Source organism: Phascolarctos cinereus, unplaced genomic scaffold, assembly GCF_003287225.1.
Source record: "Phascolarctos cinereus isolate Bilbo 61053 unplaced genomic scaffold, phaCin_HiC Scaffold_4;HRSCAF=312, whole genome shotgun sequence".
In the NCBI taxonomy this organism is placed as follows: domain Eukaryota; kingdom Metazoa; phylum Chordata; class Mammalia; order Diprotodontia; family Phascolarctidae; genus Phascolarctos; species Phascolarctos cinereus.
In genome coordinates, this window is record NW_027555847.1 from 633,335,029 (window position 1) to 633,355,118 (window position 20,090).

General features: G+C 39.9%; 1 protein-coding gene across 1 annotated transcript in view; it reads left to right on the forward strand.

Annotated features, from left to right (window-relative positions):
- The first annotated feature begins 15,235 nt into the window (after positions 1–15,235).
- EFR3A (EFR3 homolog A) overlaps positions 15,236–20,090 on the forward strand; it is a 166,548-nt gene continuing 161,693 nt past the window's right edge. Inside the window, 1 exon segment of the mRNA XM_078153739.1 lies at positions 15,236–15,516. Within this exon segment, the coding sequence (XP_078009865.1) occupies positions 15,507–15,516 (10 nt within the window). The 5' untranslated portion in view covers positions 15,236–15,506.

Consider the following 20,090-nt stretch of genomic DNA (forward strand, 5'->3'; position numbering starts at 1 on the left):
GTTCTGCTTTGGCTTGTTAATCAGCTACTTAGATAGCATTTGCTACTAAATTTTGGTGAAAGGAGTGATGACTACTGCAGCCTATGGAATTTTTCCTTTGTACCCTTAGAAAGTCAGTTATTGTTATTTTTATTGTTTCTATTCCTCTTATCATTTAGGTCACCTTCCTCTAGACATGCTCTAGCTTATCAATGTATTTAAAAATTATTTTCTACAGAGGATCACATCTTTATGGTCACATAATTGCCTAAAATATACAAAGAACACAAATTGCCACTATGTTTGCTACTTGTTATTTTTTCTTTTTTAAAAATTTATTTATTTTTAGTTTTCAACATTCACTTCCATAAGCTTTTGAGTTCCAAATTTTCACCCCATCTCGCCCTTCCCCCACCCCAAGATGGCATGCATTCTGAATACCCCTTCCCCTAGTTTGTCCTCCCTTCTCTCTCCTCCACCCCTTCTCTTATCCCCTTCCCTTCTATTTTCCTGTAGGGCAGGATAGATTTCTGTACCCCATTTTCTATATTTCTTATTTCCCAATTGCATGTGAAAACATTTTTTTAAACATGTGTTTTTAAAACTTTGGGTTCCAAATTTTTTTCCTCCCTCCCTCCCCACCCACCCTCATTGAAAAGGCAAGCAACTCAATACAGGTTATACATGTGCAGCTATTCAAAAAACTTCCATAGTAGTCATGTTGTGAAACACTAACTCTATTTCCCTTAATTCTATTCTGTCCCCCATTTATTCTATTCTTTCTTTTGACCCTGTCCCTCCTCAGAAGTGTTTGCTTCTGATTACCCCCTCTCCCAATCTGCCCTCCTCTCTATCATCTCCCTGCTCTCTTGTCCCCCTCCCCCATTTTCCTATAGGGTAAGATAGATTTCCATATCCAATTGACTGTGTATGTTATTACCTCCTTAAGCTACATCTGTTGAGAATAAGATTCACTCATTCCCTCTCACCTTCCCCTGTTTCCCCTCCACTGTAAGGGCCTTTTCTTTTCTGTTTTTTTTTGTGAGATAATTTACCCCATTCTACCTCTCACTTTCTCTTTCTCCCAGTACAATCCTCTCTCACCACTTAATTTTATTTTCCAGATATCACTCCTTCATTTTCAACTAACCCTGTGCCTATCTATCTATCTATCTATCTATCTATCTATCTATCTATCTATCTATCTATCTATCGATCTATCTATCCATACACACATACATACATATAAATTTTTTCCTCCAGCTACCCTAATACTGACAAAGTTCTCATGAGTTACAAATATCTTCTTTCCATGCAGGAATGTAAACAGTTCAACCTCAATAAGTCTCTTATGATTTCTCTTTCCTATTTACCTCTTCATGTTCCACTTGAGTCTTGTATTTGAAAGTCAAATTTTCTATTCAGCTCTTGTCTTTTCATCAAGAACATTTGAAAGTCCTCTATTTCACTGAATATCCATTTTTCCCCCTGAAGGATTATACTCAGTTTTTCTAGGTAGGTGATTCTTAGTTGTACTCCCTTCTCCTTTGCCCTCCAGAATATTCTATTCTATGCCTTGCAGTCCCTTAATGTAAAAGCTGCTAAATCTTGTGTTATCCTGATTGTGTTTCCATAATACTTGAATTGTTTCTTTCTGGCTGCTTGCAATATTTTCTCCTTGACCTGGGAACTCTGGAATTTGGCTACAGTATTCCTAGGAGTTTTCCTTTGGAGATTTCTTGAATCAGCGGATTCTTTCAATTTCTATTTTGCCCTCTGCTTCTAAAATATCAGGGCAGTTTTCCTTGATAATTTCTTGAAAGATGATATCTAGGCTCCTTTTTTTGATCATTGCTTTCAGTTAGTCCAATAATTTTTAAATTATCTCTCCTGGACCTATTTTCCAGGTCAGTTGTTTTTCCAATGAGATATTTCACATTATGCCTTGATTTCTCATAAAGTCAGTAGCTTCCAGTTGCTCTATTCTAATTTTTAAGGAAGTATTTTCTTCAATGAGCTTTTGGACTTCCTTGCTTTTTAGGGCATTTTTCTCCTCACTGGCTTTTTGGACCTCTTTTGCCATTTGGGTTAGGCTATTTTTTTAAGGTGTTATTTTCTTCAGTATTTTTTGGGGTCTCCTTTAGCATCATTCCCAGTTTTTCCTCTACTTCTCTTACTTGCTTCTCAAAATCCTTTTTGAGCTCTTCCATGGCCTGGGACCAATTCGTATTTTTCTTGGAGGCTTTGGATGTAGGAACTTTGGCTTTGTTGTCTTCTTCTGGTTGTATGTTTTGATCTTCTTTGTCACCAAAGTAAGATAATATAGTCTGCCTCTTTTTGTGCTGCTTGCTCATGATCCCAGCCAATTACTTGAGTTATAAACTCTTTGTTAAAATAGGGGTCTGTTTCCATTGTGGAGAATGTACTGTCCCAAGCTTCAGGGGTTTGTGTAGCTGTTTTCAGAGACACTTCTAGGGACCTGCAAATTTTCAGTTCTTCCAGGGTGCTGTGATCAAGGGCAAGGTGTTTACTCCTTTCCTGGCCTGTGCTCTGGTCTGTGAGTGACCACAAGCACTCTTTTCTGTCTTGGAACTGTGAGGAGGATTCTCTCTTTACTTCCACTAAAAGCTCCACCACGCCAGTGCTCCTCCTCCTCCCAAGACCACCATCCAGAACTGTGACCCAGATCAAAGCACAGGCAAAGCAAGAGAATCCTGCACCAGCAGAGAGATCCCTGCAATCCCCCTCTGATCAGCCACTTGATTCCCTCTTAGTCTGTGGGCCAGAAGCTCAGGAAGCAGCCACAGTCCCAGGGCCGCACTCAGGAGCTGGGGCTGGGACCTAGCTTCTCTCTCTCACTGCAGAAACAGACTTTTCCCACTGACCTTCTAAGTTGTCTTTGGCGTTTGTGGGTTGAGAAGTCTGGAATCCGCCACAGCTGCCCGTGATTCAGTCCTCTGAGGCCTGCTCCAGGTTCACTGTGGCCTGTGCGTCACGCCGAACTGCACTCTTCTACCAGCCCAGTGCGATATACCTTTCTGATCAACCATCCAGGTTGTCCTGAGCTGGAAATTTGTTTCACTTTGTCTTTTTGTGGGTTCTGCAGCTTTAGAATTTGTTTAGAGCCATTTTTTACAGGTATTTGGAGGGGGTTGGGGGAGAGCTCAAGCAAGTCACTGCTTTTACTCCACCATCTTGGCTCTGCCCTCCGCTACTTGATATTTTTTAAAAAGCATTTGACTTAGGACATTGAAGCATAGTCTTAAATTCTCTTTTCTAGCAAGGAATCTTTCAGATGAACATTAAGATTAAAAAAACCTCATTTTAAAATGCAACACCAGTGACGACTATGTTCAACAACTCTCTATTATTCCTCAGTAAAATGTGAGCTCATTAAGGGCAGGAACTATTTCATTTTTTCTCTATATTCCCTGTGCCTAAAATAAAGAAAGGAAACAAGCATTTATAAACTGTTTGCTACGTGCCAGACACTGTGGTAAATGCTTTACAAACGTCTCATTTGTGCCTCACAACACCCCTGTAATATAGGTAGCACTGTCATCCCTGTTTTATAGTTGAGAAAACTGAGGTAGATGGAGGCTTAGCGAATGATCCAGTGTCACTTAGCTAGTAACTATCTGAGGTACATATAACCTTATTAAGGTTATTAAGAAATTCTTGTTGAATAAATGAATTAACATCAAACAAAGCACAAAACAGGGAGACAGAATGATATACAGTGATGTTAATAATGGAAGTAAAAATTTTGCATAGGTATGAAGATTTCCAAATGAATTTTTCCCCTTTTTTGCAAATGACATTGGGCTGATTACGTCAAGGCTCAAAAGATTATAGGACCTTCTCAACGAGACCTAAGTTCACTCAAGAGAGATCGTTTTGCTTCAGAGAAATCTGGAAGACTTATATGAACTGATGCAAAATGAAGTAAGCAGAACCAGAAGAATTTCTACACTAATAATAATATTGTAAAGGTAATCAACTTTGAGAGACTTGCAGACTCTGATCACCAAAATGACCTACCGAGGTCCTAGAGATCTCATTATGAAAAACACTACCCACCTCCTGATAGAAAGGCAATGGACTCAGGCAACCAATAGAGACATATAGAAGTAATGTAGTCAATGCAGAAATTTATTTTACTTGATTGTACATGTCTATAACAGGGATTTTGCTTTTTCTTGCTTTCTCAGTTATATGTGGGGAGGGGAGAGGAAAAGAAGGTGGATCTTTGGGTAAACTAATTAAAAAATAAGAAATTTGACATTCTTTTGAAAGATAGAGACAGAGAGATTCATATGGAGACAGAGAGAAAGAGAGAGAAAGAGACAAAGATGGAGATAGAGACAGAACAGAGAGGTTTAACTCTTTATATTGGAAAAACTAAAAGAATAAAAATGCCAATTGTTCAAACTATGACAAGCCAGACGAGAAGACCAGTCCAGTAGGAACCAGACTTCCAGGAGCCAAGATGGCAGAGTAAGAAGTAAGCTGTTCTCACACTCCCTTATTGACCTCTAAACACGCAGAAAATATCACCCCAGAAAAAGCCCTGGAACAGCTGAACCAGCAGAAAGGGTGGGGGGGAGGGTACAGCAGTCTTTTAACCCAGGAAGCTTGAGGGATTAATGGGGAAAGGTACCTCTCACTCTGGTGGAAGGGGAGTAGTACAGGATGACAGGTGACCCAACAAGCCAGTGGCAAGCCCCACCTCAGCAAACCAGCAGGAGATCCTGAGCCCGAGGGTGGTAGAGCAGGCAAGTGCCAACACCAGGACCCCTTCCCCCTCTCCCAATGCCTTGTCATAGGCAGGGGAACTATCAGACTCCAGCAGGCAACCTCCCCATGCTTCAGCAGAAAGTACAACTCATGGCAGGCAGGTGTCCTCCAGCAGTCAGACCTTTCGGTGCCTCAGAGCAGCTGTCCTCTAGGGGCCAGATGCCCCTCCACCCTGACAGCTTCAGTGTTCCTGCCTCCACTCAGCAGCAGGTAAGCTGCCAGACCCCTACAGCCTCCAGCTGCTGGCCCCTGAGGTCCCAGCACACAAAAAGCCACTGATCAGGTCCCTGGACCCCAACACAAGAAGTTTGAGTCAGTGCCCACTGTGATCCAGCAGAAGAGCTCACTTTAAAAGCCAGGAAATAGGCCAACAACATGAGCAAAAAGCAGAAATAGACAATGACCATAGATTCTTACTTCAAGGATAGGGAAGATCAAAACACAAATTCAGAAAAGGCAACATTGTCAATATACCCACATCTGAAACCTTAAAGGGGAATAGGAATTGTACTCAAACCTTCTTGGAAGAGCTCAAGAAGAATTTTGAAAGTCAAATAAGAGAGGTAGAAGAAAAATTGGGAAAAGAAATGAGAGATATGCAAGACAGAGTCAATAGCTTGGAAAAGGAGGGACAAAAATTGACTGTAGAAAACAAGTCCTTAAAAAATACAAGTGCCCAAATGGGGAAAAAAAATACACTGAAGAAAATAACTCCCTAAAAAGTAGAACTGGCCAAATGGAAAAAGAGGCACAAAAGCTAACCAAAGAAAAGAATTCGTTAAAAATTAGAATAGAACAGGAACTGATGATAGGCAATTACTCTGGCCTAGAATTGAACAAGAGGAAAAATAGGCTAGGTTGAATTGAGGACACTGGGGAATATTTTTAATAGTCTGAAGCTGCTCCCTGACTCCAAAAAAAACCCATAATAATAACTAGCATTTATATAGTACTTCATGGTTTGAAATGTGTTTTTCAAATATTATCTCATTTGGTCCTTAACAATAACTCTATGAGACAGATGCTATTATTATCTCCATTTTACAGATGAAGAAACTAAGACTGAGAGAGGTGAAGTAACTTGCCCAAGATCACTCAGCTAATAAACATCTGAGGTGGAATTTGAAATATTAAGGTCTCTTACCTATCTAGCTGACATCAATCAAATCAACAAGCATTTCTAAGCACCTATTATGCAGTTGGTGCTAGAAATAGAAAAAAATGAAAGTGAATGTTTTTTTTGACACCAGTAGTTCTTCCAGTGAGTGATGCCATATGGTTGTGAATCTTTGAATACAACAATCTCAAAAGAATCAAATTTTCTGGTGACTCAAGATACAATGGAGAATATTAAGTAGAATATTTCCAAGAAGCGATGCAAGGAATATCATCCAGGACAACAGGAAAAGACAGGCTGGTCACAAAGTGAGCCACAAGTAACAACAAAATGTAGAAATATCTAGGAGTCCATTAGCATGTTGAAAAGATATTCCATAGAGGAACTGTGGAAGAGCATGTACAACAACCACACAGAATGAAAAGACATGAAGGATGAAATATTAATGAAAGGATGTGAGTATATTCACACCTGAAGTCTATTTCATCTTTCTCAACTAAATTCTTACTTCATCATTATTTGAAGGCCCATCCCTCTACATGTATCTTTGATCCCATGTCCTTCAATCTCATCCATCACCTTTTCCCTTCAGAACTGAATTCAAAGACTGCCTCAGACATTTAGCTAGTGGTGTGAGCTTGCTTCACACTGCTTGCCTCAGTTTCCTCATTCTGTAAAATGTGGATAATAGTAGCACCTACTTCCTAGAGTTGTGAGGATAAAATGAAATAATATTTGAAAAGCTGGAAAAGTTATGAATGGACAAATTGCAGGTGATACATCTGTCATCTGTCCAATTAAGTTCGGAGATGTTTACCAGCTGGGAGGTATCCACAGACTGATGAATTACATGAGTTGCATTTCATGAAGATGATTTACTAAACAATAGAGGAGTTGAGGGCATATATCAGTAGTAAGAATACCTACAGTAACAAAATCATGCTTTTAAGAGTGAAGGAAATAAATTTTATCATCATTCTATCCTGTTGAGATATTGTGGAATCCTTATCTGTCTGTCGTCTGACATGTTAGCTATCCACCTAGATCTGTGTCATCTACAAATTTGATCTGTATACTATTCCACAAATGAAATGCTTTCTTCCAATTCACTGAGAAAAAAAAAATGAACAAAGAAGGACCAAGGACAGATAAACTCATGTGGCACTTAAACAGAGACTTTCTTCTAGATTGGCATTAATACACTAAGCCTTGGATCCAGGCTCTTTCCAAGAAATAGAAGATGTAGCCATTGGCCTGAAAGAGGTACAATCTTGTATCCCTGGCAAATTGGAAGGGAGGTGATAATGCCCTTCCAAAGAATTTCTTATCACTTCCTTTAACATGCTGTTCAGAGTCTGAATTTACTGATGGCTTGAACAAAATATTCTTTGATTCTTTCAGTTTGTGTGTTTCATTTGCTCAGCAACTGGTATGTCCTTTTTTATGTGCTTCTGCTCAGCTAAGAGCCTGCTAGTAAAAGAATCCTATTTGGAAGATTGTGTATGTGTTTATATGTGCATTTGTATGTGCACTTGTGTTTGTGTGTATGCTTACGTGTGTGCTTGTGCGTGATTTTACAAAAAAATAAAAAAGACAGCAGCATTACACCAAATTTAAATGTTAATGTTAGCTAGTATTTTAGTAAATAACCATGATAGATAATGACTCTCCTCTAATTGTTTAAAATGATAGTGTTTCTAAAGACTCTTTTCCAGCTGTTTTGTCTGTTTTAATCAGGAGGAACTCTTAACCTTGTTATTTCACTGTTTTGTTCACTATCCATTTGCCTTTATCTCTACAAAGCACAAATGACTGTAATATTTGGCTCTGGGAATAATAAGGAGACTGTAACACACAGAATGTACTTGTTGGCTAGTGAAAGGGCAGGTTAATGCTCTGTTTGATTATCAACCTATGTTGATGCTTTGTGTTCTTCGCTGTTTCTACTCTGTTCGGTTTATGTGTTTAAGGGAAAAATTTAACTGAAATGAGGAGCCCAGGCATCTTTAAACCATAACTTGAAATGGCCTAAACAGAGACATATCAACATTCATGCAGAGCCTGGTTCTCATTGCCACGCAGCCTTTTAATTAAAAAACTACTTAACATGAGGTGAAAACATATTTGCCTCCATAATGGATTCTATGATTGGAAATAACTTGGTTTATAAACTCTAGAATTGTAAGTCATCTCAGAGATCATCTAGTTTGGAGACAGCTAGTGGTTTGGTGGAGGCACAGTGGATGGAGCACTGGGCCTGGGGTCAGGAATACTTGAGTTCTACTCTAGCCTCAGATACTTATTAGCTTTGTGACCTTGGGCAAGTCACTCAACCTCTATATGCCTCAGCTTCCTCATCTGTAAAATGAGGATAATAGTCCTTACCTCCCAGGGTGGCTATGAGGATCAAATGAGATGATAATTGTAAAGTGCTTAGCACAGTGCCTGGCACACAGTAAGTGCTGTATAAATGATGATGGTGATGGTGATGATGATGCCATTCATCAGCCACTCAACCTGGGCCAAGTCACTGGGCTTCTCTCTGAGCTACAATTCTTTTATCTGTAAAGTGATGACAATAACACTAGCACTGGTGACAATTGTGACAATCAAAAGAGATATTTGTGAAGTGCTTAGCATAGTGCCTGGCACAAAGTAGGTGCTATACAAATGCTTATTCCCTTCCCCATTTTGTTCAGGTCCCCCATTTTATAGATGAGGAAGCTGAGGCCTAAGGAGGTGAAATGAATTGCCCAAGGTAACACAACTAGTTTGTGTCAGAACTCACAGGATTTTAGAGCTAAAAGAGATTTGAGTTCATCTAACTCAAACCTCTTATTTTATCAGTAAGGAGTTCCTGGAGGCTAAGAGAAATGACTAGCCCAAAGTCACACAGTTGAGTAGTGGCAAGCTGGAATTAAGATCCAGGTTATCTCTTTTTCCATCTTATGGCTCTTTTGGCTATTCTAATTCACTTGTTAATGAAATGTCTCCCTAATCTCTATAAAGATCAGTTAAGTGTTTTTCTGATCCTCTGATATTCAAAGCCCTTCATACCTTCATACCCCCTTACCTTTCCAGTCTTCTTGTATTTTACATCCTCTCCCCACTTCCCCATTAGATACTCTGAGATCTAGTGATGCCTCATTGCTGCTCCTCACACAGAACGTTCCAACTCCAACATGTGCATCTTCACTTTTTCTTGCTCCATCGTGTCCCGTTTTTCATGGCCCCACTTGGGGTTTTCTTGACAAAGATGTTGGAGTGGTTTGTCATTTCCTTCTCCAACTCATTTTACTGATGAGGAAACTGAGGCAAACAAGGTGAAGTGATTTGCCTAGGGTCACACAGCTATCTGAGCCAGATTCGAACTCAGGAGGGTGAATCTTCTTGACTCCAGGCCCAGTGCCCTACCCACCGTGCCACCCAGCTGCCCTGAATGTTCTCCTTCCTCATACTCATTTCCTGGCTTCCCTGCCTTCTTTCAAGTCCCAGCTAAAATTGAACCTACTCCGAGAAACCTTTCCTGAGTTGGCCTTAATGCTAGTGCCTTTCCTCTGTTGATTACCTACAGTTTTTCCTATACATAGTTGCTTTCTACATAACTGTTTGTATGTTGTCTCCCCCATTACACTGAATTCTTTAAAAGCAAGAACTATCATTTGCCTTTCTTTGTATTCCTAGCTCTTAGCACACTACCTAGTAGGCACTTAATATTTATTGACTAATTGACTGATTGACTGAGTTTTCAAACCAGAATAAAAGCTGACAAACAAACACAAAAAGAGGAATGTTAATAATATATACATTTAATACAAGATATAACCTTAAACTAAAAATAGTAGGGAAGGGAAAGAAAAGGGTCGATTGACAACCACTAAGTCAGATTGCATAGACTTAGCACAGAATACCAGGCATGGCAGAGGAAGACAAATGATAAGACTGAAGATTTAGAGTTGTTAGGAACCTTAGAGATCATCTGGTGACGAAGTCCTTTATTTTATAAATGAGAAATTGTGGCCCACAGAGCATAGCAATAGGAATGATCTGAAGATAGCGCCCAGGAAATTAGTAGCTAAAATAATCATGTCCTTAGAGTTCTACAAACAAATGTGCAGAATAATAGGAATTAGAGTTCCTAATGTCATGAAGCATGTTTGACCTCGCAGATATTACTAAAGCAGATATTTACTAAAGATATTACTAAAGTGGGGCTTGGTAGGATATGAACTATGCCTGGAATACAACAATGAAAGAATGTAATTTATTCAAAATTTAAAAAAAAAGGATGGTAGAGTAGCATTGCTAATCAAGATATTCTCTTGCATGGAAATCCACAAATTAGACTAAAGGTGCAGAGCTGAGAATATTTGAGAAGCAGTCGAACGTGGAATAGAGCACTGGACTTTGATTCAAATAACCTGGATTTGAATGATTCAGAGCATCAGGTAGTTGGTACCTGTTTCCTGTCCACTTACTGTGGGGTGAAGAAAAGCCTTTTGGTAACTTCTGAGCTGGAACTAAGTGTGCATTTAAAAAGGACACTAATTGGCTGAATAGAGTCTCTTTTCCCTGGTGGCGAGGCAAGGCCTGCTGTGGGCCTCCTGGGGGGTTAGGTTTGGCTCAGGCTCTTCCCACCTGGGTACCTGAGGGCCTCCAGGCCATAAAGCACCTCTCTTGCTTCTGTCCCTGTCCTTCCTATTTTTAGGGGAAGGAGGACTGGAGATCTTGTGAGCTTAAAAAGGTTGGAAGAGCTAGCAGAAGTTGCCAGAGACTAAAGCACATACTTCCAGGACTAGATTCTCATTGGCCAGTTCTCCATTACATCTATAAATTTCCGATGAGCAAGGGCGGTGACTGAGGATGAATACTAAAGAATGGCAGGTTCTTACAGGGACTGAGGCTTGTGATTAACAAGTAACCCTTGGGTCAGAGTGTCTGAGGATACAAACGAGCCCAAATACAATTTGGGGGATTTTATCATGCTCTTAATTTGTGGTTGCAATTTAGAAAACCTAGGACCTCTCTCAGAATATGGAGTCCAGTTACCTTCTCGTGGGCACACTATATTATGGCACTAAACTACATTGCGAAGAGAAACAATTGGTTGAGCAACCATTAGTCTAAAAGATGTATACAAATCTTGAGTTACTTCGGAAGGCTTCTCTGGTGGAATGTCTTCAAAAATGTCATTTTATCAAGGAGGGGAAGGATACAGATTCTTTCTCTCTTTCCCTTCTTCTCTCCCCTTCTGTCTCTGTCTCTCTCCCCACTCCCACCCCCATTCTAGATGATGTTTCTCATCACCTTTAGAAGCACAAATTTCTAAATCTAGCTGAAAAGTTCCTTACCAGCTGGCCCCATCCTTGCTATCTGCTGTTATCTTTCATAATGCTCTCAATTTTAAGCAAGATTACATCTCATATGCAAATTGGGTATTTTAAAGTCTTATCTTCTTTTTTTAGATTTTTAAGGTACCTGAAAGCAAGGATTATAGCATTTCTCAAGCAAATGATATACTGCCAAATAGTCTATGAGCATTCAGTAAATACCTGCTGGCTTGTCATAGGCATTCCTAAGGCTCTTTTGTTTCTAATTTCATCTCTGGCACAGAGATCCTCATTTGGGGACAAAAACATAACAAAGTATTTGGAAGTTATTTGTTCTACAAAACTGAATAACACATTTACCTGCTCTTTAAAATTTTCTCACAGAAGCCTCCTTTGGTTTCAGCAATATTGTATACTCCTGATTTTCTTTCCCTGCCTGGATCTTCTTTTTCTGGCCTTTCTTTTTCCTTTTAACCTCAAATGATAAAAATTTAATTAGGCTCCATCCTTGACAACCTGTTCTTCCATCTATATTATCTCCCTCTGAGTGTTTATTTAATCTGGTGACTTCAGCTTTCACCTCTATACCACTTACTCCTACACATACAGACCCATTATCTGGTCTAGCTTTTCCAGATCCTCCAGGGAAGCTCTACCACCCGAGATCTTCAGGCCACAAGAGAAGTAAGGCTGTTTAATTAAGGTCCTGTGAAAGAGTGACCTTAGTCATGTGGCAACTCCAGGTTACAAACTCTTATCATTCCTGGTTGATTGGTAGGGTGTTTGTCTCTTCTATACCAGGTCAGGGGCAGCCAGGTGGTGCAGTGGATAGAGTGCCAGGCCTGGAGTCAGAAAGACCTGAGTTCAATTCTGGCCTTACACACTTACTGGCTATGTGACCCTGAGCAAGTCACTTAACCCTGTTTGCCTCGGTTTCCTCATCTGTAAAATGAGCTGGAGAAGGAAATGGCAAACCAGTCAGTATCTTTGCCAAGAAAACCTCAAATGGGGTCATAAAGAGACAGACATGACTAATAGACAATAACAACAAACATTAGGTCAGTTAAAATGACAGTCAAAGATCATGGATTTCATAGAATTGGCAAACTAATCTTAGTTATCCCCTGAAGTCAGGCAAGGAAACTAGCCAAGTGCTAATAAATATTCCTGGGCCAATAAATGTTACTTTGAATTAATAAGTGGGAATAGTTTTCAACTGGTCAGTACAAATCGTTGATAAGGATGCTTATGTGAGTGAAACTTGTAAAGACTATTACACAAGAGCACCTGAAACAAGGACATAAAGAGGATCCTTCTTTGCCTTGGGTCATTTTGTTACCCAGTGACTTGGGGCTACCTCAACCAGATGAGTGACAAGTGATCATCCAGTCTTAACAGCTATCTTGTCCCTCCTCAGTTTTTATTTTTTTCCTTCAAACTAAACATCTGCAGTTCATTCAGCTGATCCCATATGTTATGACTTTTTTTTTCACTTTTTTTTTCATATGTCTTGATTTCAAGGCCCTTCACTAAACTAGCTGTTCCTACTCCTGGACATACTCCAATTTATCCAATCCTTCCTAAAATGTGGTGTCTAGAATGGAATATAATTCTCCAGATGTCCATCTGTTATCCCTTGTACTTTTTCTACTACTAACCTACCTCCTTTCCCTGTTAGAGAAATTATTATTTTTATTATATTAATAACAAAATATTAAATTAGACTTAAGTTTTTTATTTCTATTGGCCCATTCAGGGATCAGTCCCTGTGGGCCAGCCAGTCAGTCGCTGAAGGACATTGCTGATAAATGAGATTGCCCAAATCCTCTGCAATCTTGGGCAGGACCTCACCCAACTAGAAGACTCGACTTGTGTTTAGAGTGTAAACAGAATTTAATCTAAGTGAATTCCTGTGCTTAGGAAATGAGTACCTGTCATTGCACCCCTCTATTGGAGTTTAGGGTAACCCAGCTTATGAAGAAGAAAACAAACTAGAGTGGTCTGGGTAGAGATGGATTCCTTTGTCCAGATTGCTGGAGGTGGCTTAGTTTCATGATCAAGTCACCTTCTCAGCAGGAGGAGCTGAAGACCTTTAGCCCACCTCCTCATTAATATGTCCACTTCATTAATAATTGTTCACCAGTAAGGGTTGACTTTCATCTCTCAGGGCCACCTCCTTTTTCAAAGGTATTTAAGCATTCAGGGATCTCCATGGTTTTTGTCTTTGGTAACTGAGAGACCACTGACCATCAATTGATTGATTATCAGCCAGCCTAATTAATAAATTGATTATTAATTGCCCAGAAACTCTGTCTCTTGGGCTTTTCATTTGTCTCACCAGTCATGAAAGTCCTTGTTTACATCTTTTGCACCACTACTCCTTGCATACAACTCCTTATTGGAAATATACTACAACCTACTTAATACCTATTATGCATATTTCCACTATTTTTCAGGCTGCCTGAAATTTGGATTCTTCAGAAATCACTGGTTTTCCATGATTTACAACCATATAGAATCATTGGAAGAATATTTGTGTTAATATGATAATAATGTTATTATCCTCATCCTCATCTTGATTTTTCCAAAAGGGAGTAGTTAAGATTATTCAAAACAAAACAAAACAAAAATTATTCCCAAAGGGAATCTAACTCCCATTCTTCCTTCACACTGTAACCATCTCTTTAATAACAAGCTCTAGATTTTTGCCAGACATCAAAGTCAAGCTCAGTGAGCTACAGATTGTTGACTTACCTCTCTCTTTTCTTTTGAAAATCAGCACCGTATTTGCCCTCACTCTATCCTACTGCACCTCTTCTCTTGTCCATGTTTGTCTTTCCAAGGTTGCTGACAATGGCTCAACAATCACATCTGTCATTTCTTCCAATGTCTTGTGCCTTGTGATTTGAACTCATTAAGGGCAGCTGCTACCTGTTTTCTTCCACTCTACCTATTACCTGGGGATTCAAGTCCCTATTAGGCATTGTTTTATTCTTTCTAGGGTACAGAACATCCTTCTTGGAAAAGAAAACACAAACAATATTAGAGATAAACAGCTTTGTGTTGTATGATAATTCTTCCTTTACCCCAAACATAATCATATTTTTTCTTTCAGCCTCCTTAATCCAGTTTTTTTGAACCAATGTTGAAAATTCACCAAATTAAATATAACTTTACCTTGCTGTTCCCCCCAAAATTTAGATATCAAATCTTACTTAATCAAAAGTTAAGGGAAAAAAAATTCTAAACCTAAAATTTCCTTCCTTCTATGAGGAAGATATTTCTAATTATTATTATATACAGAGATCAGGGCCAACATAATGTGGTAGAGAGAACCCTGGATTTGGAGTTACAAGACTTGGATTTGAATTCTGCCACTTATTACCTACCAAGTCACTTAGCCTTTATGATTCTCAGTTTCTTCATCTGTAATAGAAGTGAATAGGTCCTTTTAGCTCTAAATTATCTGGTTCTGAAAATACTGCAGAATAGTCTTGGGAGTCAGAATATCTGGGTTTGATTTCTGAAGGGCACTTAGGGAAGTTAATTAACTTCTCTAAGCCCTAGTTTCTTTACCTTTAAAATGTGCAGTAATGCCTGCACTATGTATTTCATAGGATTATTATGAGTCCTGTGTCTTGTAATCCTTAATTTGTTTTCATGTTGTTTCCCCAATTAGACTGTGAGCTTCTAGAAATCAGGGGCTGTATTTTATATTTCTTTGCATCCGTAACACACTTAGTATATAGTAGGCATTTAATAAATGTTTACTGATTGACTTCAAATGAGAGGGGTTGGTTGGGCTGGGGACCTTTGCAGCTGTAGATCTATAATGCTAATACTGCTGTATGAATTCTCCCCTTCCAACAACCATATTTGGCCTAGTCTGGCCTAGTTGGTCAGAAATCAGCCCTTTTCAGTTCGACGTCCCGCCCTCTCTTTACCCACCCCCCTCCGCCCCGGGAGAGGGAAGGGGGAGGGTCTCCGCCCACGCCGGAGACGAGTTGACGTCAGCGTGCGGTGACGCCGCCCGCTCACGAGCCTGGGAGCCGGGGAGCCGGGAGTGGGGGCGGTGTGGCGTTGGTGGCGGCGGTGCCCGTTTTCTCTTACAGCAGGGGCCCTGGCGCGGCGCCGGTCCCCACCCCCCGGGCCCTGGTAGTCCGCTACCCCCAGGCCTCTTGGCAGCTCCCTTCAGCGCCTGCCCGTTACTATGGTGTCCACCGGCCTTCGGATCACCGGTCCTCGTTGAGCCCTCAGGAAGGCGAGGGTGTCCTGGGACCAACATGCCTGGCCGTGAGTGAGGGGCCGGGGCCGGAGGCGGCCATTGGAGGGGAAAGGGGACGGTAGAGGCCCCGGGTGGCTGTGTGTCTGTCCGTGTGATTGTGTGACTGGTAGTGGACTGAGTGACTGTTCGCAACGTCTGCTACGGAGGGGGCGGGGCGGAGGAGAGCCCGGAAGCCTGGGCCAGTCAGGGCTTCCCTCTCCTTTCTGTGTGTGTGTGTGTGTGTGTGTGTGTGTGTGTGCGCGCGCGCGCGTGTGCGTGGGTGTAGGGGGGTGGGTGTGTGTGTGTGTGTGTGTGTGTGTGTGTGTCTGTCTGTCTGTCTGTCTCTGTGTGTGTGTGTGCGCGCGCCTATGCTGTGGACAAGGTGGCAGGGGGGAGGTCATTTCCAGAAGGGTTGGGGATTTTACTGAACGTTGGGTGGTGGTGGTGCTATGGAAGCTACAGGCAGGCAGAAGGGTCAGGGAAGGAATTAGGAGTATGGAAGAAGGCTGGGTAACAGAGAGATGGGTAAAGAGAAAAAGGGAAGCAGAGAAGAGAGGAAAGTGTGTGCCAGTGAAGGGGGAGTGAGGACGTGGGAGTATGTCTACTACCACAAATGTCTTGGTGGGAGGGGTCATGCTACTACACTAGTCAGCCAGCTAGCATTTATAAAGCACCTTCTGTGTTCCAGGCATTGTGCCAAGCACTGGGGATGCAAAGCCAGTCAAGTAGCATTTATTAAGTACCTACGGTGTGCCAGGCATTGTACTAAGCCCTGTGAATAGTCAGCCAAGTAGCATTTGTTAAGTGCCTACTGTATTCCAGGGGGGACAGCTAGATTAGTGCAACGGATAGAGCTCTGGGCCTGGAGTTGACCTGAATTCAAATCCAGCTTCAGACACTTCCTATCCGTTTCACTCTGGCAAGTCACTTAACCCTGTTTCCCTCAGTTTCCTCATTTGTAAAATGAGGTGGAGAAGGCAGTAGCAAACCACTCTAGCATCTTTGCCAAGAAAACTCCAAATGGGGTCAGGAAGAGTTAGACATGACTGAGCAACAAAAATAAGTGTATGCCTGGCACTATGCTAAGTGCTAGAGATAGAGTCATCGAAGGAGCATTTATTAAATACTGCCTGTGTGCCAGGCACTGGGTCAAGTGTTGGCTGATATAAAGAAAAGCAAAAAGCAGTTCCTGCTCTCAAGAAATTCACTGGCTTCTTGTTAACAGGTCAGTGTTAATTGAATTGTGAGTGGGTGCTGATCTATAAAGGTGAGTGGAGAATATGGGCTAGAGTTTCTGTGTTAGAGCTGGAAAAGTGGCCAGCTTGTCATTTTGCATTTGAGGAAACACTAAGGTCCGACTTGCCTAAGAAGTAAGTTAATGGCAAGTCTAGGAATAATAGCAAGAACACTTAACTTCCAGTTCCCAACCACATTTTCAGGACCTTTTGAATTACTTGGGGGAGGGAGAATGAATGGTTCCAATTGGTACTCTTGATCAAAGGAGTAGAAATTCAATCTGGGAGATTTCCTTAAAGTTCAGGATTGATCAAGTCACGCTGCTTTACAGTGAACTAAAGTGGCTCCTTGTTACCTCTGAGATTAAATATAAACAAACTTCTGTGTTTGGTATTAAAAACCCTTCAAAACTTGGTATTTCCAGGCTTATTACATATTATTTCCAAGTCAAGCTGTCCTTTCTATTCCTCACTCTTATTTTCTCTCTTTACCACTGTGAACTTCTTACTTTCACCTGTCAAACTCCCTAGTTTTCTTTAAGACTCATCTCAAGTATCATCTGCTATTTGGGTCCTTTTTTTGTTCAACCCAACTTCTAGTGCCCTTCTTCACCTCTATTACCTTGTATCTATTTTATGTATACCTACACATCCAAATGTGGTGGCCCAGGCTAGATTTTGAGCTCCTTAAAGCCTGGGACTGTTTCACTTTTGTTTTTGTATACTGTGGTGCTGTCATGATGGATGGGCACAAGGTAAGTATTTAAAAACACTTGCTGATTGACTTTTTTTTCTTTGTGAGAACATTAGCTAGCATGCAATAAATAGGCTTTACCAGCATCCTGGGGCAAGCAGTACTGCTGTATTCCTGATAGCCTATTTCAAATAAATCCAGATGCTAGTGGCTTTAAAAAAGAAAAAGGTGCCTCATACAGGAGAAGAGATGACAGTGAATCCATATGAGTGGAGGAAAAAGGGATTTTGCATATCTTAGAAATGTAGTACTTGATTATTACGAGGTAAGTACTATTTACTATTTGGCTGACTGTTCCCAATGCAGAGTTATTAGAATTTGTAAATAAACCACTTTTTTAATCTTCACTTTTTGGAGATTAATATAGGACATGATGGTGAGATTGAGCTCAAGCCCATGTTTAATAGGGATTATTCTGCAGATTTAGAGTTTATACAATACTAAAAATAAACATAAAAATGACATTGACTTAAAAATATGCTTAATACCTGTTATTTTATTGATTTATGAATGAAGTAGGATCATTTCTATTACCAGAGAAACCCACAAAATTTAGTAGCATTAACATGATAAATTAACCATTTCTTCATCTTGCCCTGAAACTTTGTAGTTCTCAATAATGCATCCTTTTTTTCTCTTGTCCATTTTATTCTAGAAAGAAAAGGGGGAGAAAGCTGTATATGCTGCATTATTAATGTCCTTGAAAGACTTAGTACAGCAATCTATAGAAAAACAATTCATTTTTTAAATTTGATGCACTTTACAAAAATTGTTGTCAAGTGTAATGTGATAAATTTTGCATAAATAAACTAAATCAGCACTTTTTTAAAGGCAGTTGGGATTAAGTGACTTGGCCAAGGTCACATAGCTAGTAAGTGTCAAGTGTTTAGTCTGAGGCCGGATTTGAACTCAGGTCCTCTTGACTTCAGGGCCGGTACTCTATCCACTATACCACCTAGCTGCCCCTAAATCAGCACTTTTAACTGATACTGAAATAGATGGTTGAAGAATTTGGGGACAAATTTTTAAAAATTCTATTTAGTATCCATATTTTTTGGTAGCTTAAAAATAAGCTACCAAATAAAAATAAATAAAAATATTTAATTTGATACTTGTATTTTTTGGTTATAATCTTTAAATAAGAAAAGTGGTAGAGAATCATTTTTAGAGAATTGGGACCAGGGGCAGGGAATCTAACAGTATAATAACTATTAGTGTTTAAAAAAGAAGTAAGTGGATACTATAATATTGGTGCAAAGATCAGAAAATTCTCTATGGTAATTCTCTTTGTAGCCCCCTAAAAACATTTTTCTTTTAATGTTAGGCTTAAATAGTTCATTTACAACTGCCTACCTCTTAAAGACTTTGTTTAGTGAAAAAGCTTTTCTTTTGCTTTGTCATAAAATCATGCTGTTTTTAGCTACTTTAGTGGTAAATAATTTATTATGGTAATAATAAATAAAGATTATATTTTTGATATGTAATTGCTTTTTAAACTGGCATATGGTAATTAGAATCAAATCAAGAATGTAGTGCGGTGGAAACAGTAATCATTTCAGGTCTGATTATAAAAAATATTCTGGAAAATTGCTTGAGCTTTTTCTCTATAAAGACAGTGTAAGGGTGGGCAGGGGAGACACACAAACCAACCTGGACTAAAACACTTCTTTCACCTGAAAGTGAAAGGGCCTCTGATGAGAACGAACTTGATCCTGTATAGGAGTGTTCCTCTAGTGCTCGGCTTTGGTTTAGCTGTTTTAATTAGATTCATTTTCAAGATGTTTCAAACCTAGAGCCATATAATTAAAAGACCTTGGTCTCTAAGTTTCTTTATTTTTTAAGTCTGGGAAGATAAGTCAATCTTGACTTAAGACCCTAAGCAATGTTGTGCCTCTAGGCATAGTTAATAGACAACTGCTATTTGCCATCAATGTTCACTGATTAGTTGTAATTTTAGATAAGAAGGCTTACATAAACTTAATCAGGGATGTATGTAATGGGTCTAAAATAAATTAATATTTTGCCCCCTCTTATTTATTATATTCTTAGCAGTCAATCAGGTAGCATGTATTAATACATTACCCTGTTATGTTCCAGACACTCTGCCAAGTGCTGGGGATTCAAAGGAAGGCAAAAGGCAATCTTTGCTCTCTAGGAGCTCTCACAGTCTAATGGAGAGACATCATGTAACACCTATGCACAGACAAGCTCTATGTAGGGTAAATTAGAAATAATCAACAGAGGAGGGCACTAGAATTAAGGAGGATCAGGAAAGGCTTCTTGTAGTAGGTGAGCTTTTAGCTAGGACTTGAAGGAAGCCAGAACATAGAGATGAGGAGGGAGACAACATTCCAGGCAAGGCTGGAAGGAGATGGGAGTGAGGGACAGAGGCACAACTAGTGAAAATTTCTGTAATCTGAATATGTAATTTCTTGTTCAAGGAGTAGCACGGTGTTAATTTCTAGTGTTTTCATGTTATTTGTGTAAAACCTATTATCCACTGCTATGGGAAATTGAAAGTTGAACCATCATTTTAAAAGATTTGTTCACTTAGGTTTTGTGTATTTTAATGTCTTTGGTTATTTGTATTATTTTTCTGGCTTGTGACCTTAGG